This window comes from Diachasma alloeum, unplaced genomic scaffold (assembly GCF_001412515.2).
Source record: "Diachasma alloeum isolate Michigan unplaced genomic scaffold, Dall2.0 Dall_scaffold_00358, whole genome shotgun sequence".
In the NCBI taxonomy this organism is placed as follows: domain Eukaryota; kingdom Metazoa; phylum Arthropoda; class Insecta; order Hymenoptera; family Braconidae; genus Diachasma; species Diachasma alloeum.
In genome coordinates this window covers 575,970-581,718 of record NW_021680497.1, presented here as the reverse complement: position 1 = coordinate 581,718, position 5,749 = coordinate 575,970, and the positions used below count along the sequence as shown (strand labels likewise).

The 5,749-nt window shown below is 40.0% G+C and overlaps 1 protein-coding gene across 1 annotated transcript; it reads right to left on the bottom strand.

Moving 5' to 3' along the window:
* Positions 1-3,711: 3,711 nt before the first annotated feature.
* On the bottom strand, positions 3,712-5,366 carry LOC107041150 (larval cuticle protein A2B). The gene is made up of 3 exons (XM_015261557.1): positions 5,168-5,366; positions 4,843-5,102; positions 3,712-4,378 (listed from the first exon to the last, which is right to left on the bottom strand). Exons 1-3 carry the CDS (start codon positions 5,331-5,333, stop codon positions 4,238-4,240), a joined length of 567 nt encoding a protein of 188 aa, XP_015117043.1. The 5' UTR covers positions 5,334-5,366; the 3' UTR covers positions 3,712-4,237.
* Between the last annotated feature and the right edge of the window lie 383 nt (positions 5,367-5,749).

Genomic DNA, 5,749 nt, shown 5'->3' with positions numbered 1-5,749 from the left:
ACCGCAATCCGTGCTTCGGTCGATGGGAGAATGAATATACTAGAATGTGGATAATGGCTCAATCGTTTTATTTTTTCGACGTAAAATTGTCCCACTACCGGCTTGATCACGTTTTAATCCAATTTCCAAGGATACATAATTCGTTTGATTGCCTCTTCCCTGATGATGAGTTGGTGAGACTCTTTCCGATGATCCGAAGTCTCTACTGAAGGAAATCTTCGTATCGTTTAGAACAATAATGGCATAGCAAGGTGTGATTACATGGCGCTGATTAGTTTAGTTAAAATGGCCCACCAATACTCGTGCACTAATTTCTGGAGACGTGAGGCATGCAAAAACCAAAACTGCAAGCTCGACATGCCTGCTTCCCTCCTTCCTCGCGCCACCGACGTATTTCATTTAGAGGCATTTTTTTTGTGCAACCGACGGTGTAATTATCCTAGCAGCGGTCGTCCGTGCGAATTGGCGACAAACAGACAGTTTTGTTAGTCAGGGAAACTGTCAATTAGGCGGAAGTAGGAGAGAAGAGTCATCTGTCTCTGTCTATTGTACATTCAGGGAATTCACTCGTCACGGTGGAATTTCGTCCGGTCGAATAATAATTGAGTTAATGCATGAGTTCACTGGTACGTGTTGAAGGTCACTGATCACGTTCATTGACTGTACTCAGTGTTCAGATGACAAAAATTTGGATTTTCATCCTTGCGGCCATTGACAACTCTTTGACAGAAGATCACAAATTCAGTAGCCAAGCGGAATATCTCGGAATCTAAAGGGGAAACGAAAATTTTTGTTATGACTTTTTTTGTAGAGCCAACTGAGGGCTATAAAAAAGGTGATGACGAAAATTTTTGTATCTCTCTTAGATTCCGAGATATTCATCAAAAACCGGCCAGTGGTTTACCACTTCGCTTCGTTACTGAATTGCGTGAGGGAAAATTTTCAATTGTCATTAACAGGTAATTCTCATTAGGTTTCAATTATGACAATTATATTGCTCTAGGAGATGATTATGGCAGTTATGACCTTAAGTGAATTCCGTCGATAATTACTACATTCAAAAATTAATCGAAATTCGTCCCTCTAGAAAATAAGAAATTTAGGAAAAATGAATAATCATTGGAGGAGTTCATCCAAAGTCATGTGCAGCACAGTCATCCTCTAGAGCAACATGATTATCATAATTGAAACATAATCCGGTTCGCTTGGGAATAACTCGATTGGAAAAGTACGATTTTGAAGGAATAAATGTTCCTGTCAAGTAAATAAATATTTGGCAAAAATATTTTTTTGTTCTCAGTGTGACGAAAATGTCAAATTAAAAAAAAAGAATTGGGTGAAATCTCTCTCCCCAGAAAACGAAAAAAGAGACAAATGGTTAATGTGTGCAGGTGTCTGGAGGTAGAATAATTCTTTCTCCTAGGATACAATGCTGGGTTACTGTTAAACAGAAAGGGGAGCTAAAAAAGTAGTTGGAGGCTGCTATAACGAATGGATACTGGTGCTTTCAGTGGAGAATAGCTGATGTAGGTAAATGGGGTCCAGTGAGAGAGCTTGGATTTACTCGGAGTTACGGCTACTATAGAGCCCCAGGATTTTCGCCAGGATTCTCTATGGTTCATGAGAAAGGGCCCTGTACTGGAGTCGAATTGGTTTTACCATAATGACTACATTTCAGGATAAATAGCTGAAAATAGATACAAGAGTTTAGGAGCTTTTTTTCCTCTCCTGTACCTCTTTTTTTTTCAAGTCGTTCCTCAGTACTCACTTAATTCTCGCCAGCCCAGCCCCAATGATAAACTGGGTTTTTTCTCTTTTTCCTTCTACTGTGGAGTTTTTTTTCAAGAGTAATTCCAACGAGTTTTAAAAAAGTTTGCCTAGTCACGTAGAGGAAGGAAAACTTATCATTGATTTTGAAACATTAAGAGAATGTCGCCATTCGCAGTTCCCCCTTCTGTTTCCCCTCAGCCCACTGAGCATTAATCTTCCCTGTAATTCCGATTTAGTTCGAGTTTCACCCAAGTGTCACCCACCGTTGATCACGTATATTCCTAAAATTTATTTCTGATAACTCAGCGGAGTTGAAAAAAAACCCTCTGCCTCCAGCAGTCTTTTTAATCAAAGTGATTCGACAATTTGTTTTATTTCTCGAACCACCCTCTTATTAGAGGAATAAGAAAACTTCGGAATTTACGGATTCGTTAATCGGTGGGGATTTGAGTTTGAAGCCATTCATTTTCTATCTGAAAAACCAGGAAATCTATATCCACCCAAAAAAACTGAGAAAAGACACTCTCATTTTGCGGAGACACTAAAAATTGGCTTGTCACCATGTCGCGACTTGTTATGCAGATGAAAATTGAAGACTGCCCATTTTTTTCAAGCTCATAAATTTAAACGAAGTTGTGTATAGAAGATATGATATATTGAAGCCTGTTTATCGCATGCGAGGGAATAGACAATCTCGCGCTGTAATATCCTGTGACAATTCCAACGGATAATATAAAAATGAACGAAAAAAAAAACAACAATACTCGGGGAAATTTGATTCTATTCATTTGGTGAATGTTCAAATGGCGTTCTCTATTTCTTTTATGCCCGAGGAAAGTATTTTTAATAAGTCGTTTCCCGGCAATTTCATTTTAATCTTAGAAATTGAGAATCCTCGGTGGAACGAGACTACGCGCATGAGAAAATCTTGGGCGGCGCGCATCGCCAGGAATATTCCCACTCAAATGAGATAGTTCGTTCGGATTAAAGTCCATGTATTCCACACATATACTATAAACGGCATGGCAAAATCCCCCGGCATGGTTCCCATTTCATTAGCAGGCTCATGGAGGAGGCGCCAGATTGTTCAGTGAACATCGGAATTATCCGAGGCCGATGCATCTAATTAAATCTGGTATTGGAGTATCCCAGGTATATTTTGAGAGAAAAAAGTATCTGAGAGATTAATCCATTGGTTGAAAAATTAATACTCATATTGGCTTGCATTTTGGAGCAGCAGTTGAGCGAAGAGTTCGTGGAGTAATCTCATTTATTCATATCGATGCCAGACCACCGACCACAATTTGGCACTTTGCTTTTATATGTACCATGAGCATCAGTCGGAGTGAAATGCGATTCGCTCGATAATTAATCAACGGTCGAAATAGATGAAACATATCGAGTTGAAATTTCTGTCATACGGGGGGCATCGCCGGAACTGTTCTCTCTATCGAAGTTGGAGGTTCACTTATTCATGCATCGGGCTCTGACGGTTGGACCACAGACCACACGCCAAGTGGAAATTGTTGTCGAGGCTCAGACATCGGTGCTCCATTTCCCCGTTGGATTTTTTTCAATGTCAAATTCTTCAATTCAATCGATTTTGTGGGCTCTACATTCCTTGAGGAGCAGACGCTATAAATCGACGATTCATTTTTAACTTTTGCGGAAATTCTTTTCTGGGTGAGCAACTGCAGTGTACAATTCTGAACATCGAATCCATAAATCTCCATAAATATTCTTCCAGCCAAGTCGTTCCCTCCGAACGACGTGTCTACGACGACTACGGCAAGTTTATTAGAAAATATTCCGCCAATTCCATCGCCACCGCCGTGCCAACATCGAGCTTTCGAATTGTATATGCCATATCTGCATTTATTTCATAGCAGATCTGTCTTTTGACTTTGATGAATGTGAATAAAATCAATTAATTAGCCATCAGAATTTTTTACAACGTTATTACCACGTTTGTTGTTTTTATTTTTTGCACAATAAAGTTTTCTAATAGATCTGATAATATGTACACAGCAAAAACGAATGTCTGAATTTCTCATACATTTTGTAGACTTTTTTCATACACTAAAGAACGTCTGATTATTCAGACGAAAAAATAATCATGATTATTCATTAACTATCATTAATGATAGTTAACTATCATTAATGATAGTTAATGATAGTTTTTGGTTTTCGGTGGGGGTTAATCATGATTTTTTAGTAAATCAAAATTGTCTGAATTTCAAACGTGAATTGAGATGTTTGGGCACTTGTTCGTCTGCCACTCAGACACATTTTCATTTTATTCAGACGTTTTCAGTGTCTGAAAAATGTCTATAAAAGGTTTATGAAATTCAGACATTCGTGTTTGCTGTGAATGTCTTCACAGTCAACATTTACTCCTCAAAGCCCCGAGTTTTCAGGATATCGTGACGCATCTCGTTTTCGGTCGACAGAATTGAGATTTGATTATCTATTGGCCGGGTACGCGTTCAGATACAGCTTGCTGGGCAAAGGTTCCATGGACAGGTTGATTTGCATAGAGGGCACCAGCTTGAACACTGAGTCCAACAGGATCTTGAGATGCATATGGCGAGATAGACGCGACTGAGGTCTGAAAAGATAAATCAATAATTATAACAACTCAATCTCTTGCTCTCTTACTCTCGTACTCTTAATTTAACCGATCGTAATATTCAATTTTTACAATGAGTTTGTGGATGATGAATGAGAAATTCTACGAAACCTATGATCTTAAACCCAATTCAAATTCATAAGACTGACAATTCTAAAAGTATAACTATTATTTTGCGTGCACTGATAGAACGGATGTTATTGTTAACGAATGGATTTTGTTTGGAGTTTAGGGTCCATTCGGTCCCACCAAATGTTCATTCGTTAATAGTTAACGAATGTATATTTGAGGAGCCTTGTTTGACTTGACTTTCGCCATTCAAGTGAACCATTCGTTAACTATTAACGAATATTCATTTGGTCATATTCCACTCTACCATTCGTTAATAGTTAACGAATCTCGTTTGGAATAAATGAATCATTCTATCAGTGTGGAAATATCACCGAGCGTTGGAGATTAGCATTAGCGGCGGCGACAACCGATTGACGGACGATGTGAACCGGGCCAGTAACAACTGCAGTTCTATAAGCAGGTCCAGGTCCAACAACAGTGAGACTGGGATCATGTTGAACAACGGCATTGAATCCATTGATAGAATCGGAGGCATAGGACACCCGTCTCCTCGAGCCATCAGGCTCGACGAGGCTGTAACTCCCCTGGACGACGTCTCCATTCCTGGTTTCCTCCTGGGTTTTCTGGTCGCCTTAGACATAAAAAACGCTCATGACATTGACGGCGATGATAAAATAAGTCGATTGATCGTCTCACCAGTCAAATCGTCAGCAACGCTGTAGCTGTAGCTGTACTGCGGGTGAGGATCATAAGTTGTGCTTCCCACCACTTCCGCAGGCTGGAGGACCGTCACAGTTGGCGCAATGACGCCCGCCCGAGCCACCGCCAGCATCGCAGCCAAAATGAGTACTCTATTAGTCATTGCGGATCGTTGATTGATTTATGACTGTGTCAAACCCGGCTACAACCACCGTTATATACCCATCGACTCGTAATCCGTTTTTATTTTTATGCCCTCTCTCTTTCTGTTTAATCCGACTGGGCGAGAACTGGAGAAATATCATCCGGAAACCACCACACTATTCTCCCATCAAGGACGGATGCGAACAATTCAATCCCTCGATTTTTCATATTCGAAGGTCAAGACACTGATATTTCTCAACTACGTACATTCGATCCACTTGTTTATCAGAGGTTGGCCTGACTCAATTCTTCTTTATTTTCCAACATTGATTTGCAAATTTTTTGCTCCAATGCTATTCAAGGTGAATAGATGGAGAAGAGAGAGAGAGCGAGAGAGAGAGAGAGAGAGAGAGAGAGAGAGAGAGAGAGAGAGAG

What these genes read in the sequence shown, in the direction of transcription:
- LOC107041150 (XM_015261557.1), bottom strand. Translation starts at nt 5,333, where the DNA reads ATGACTAATAGAGTACTCATTTTGGCTGCGATGCTGGCGGTGGCTCGG. An exon ending in CGTTGCTGACGATTTGACTG is followed by an intron (nt 5,103 to 5,167) that starts GTGAGACGATCA and finishes TTTATGTCTAAG; the next exon opens with GCGACCAGAAAACCCAGGAG. An exon ending in ATGCTAATCTCCAACGCTCG is followed by an intron (nt 4,379 to 4,842) that starts GTGATATTTCCA and finishes TTATCTTTTCAG; the next exon opens with ACCTCAGTCGCGTCTATCTC.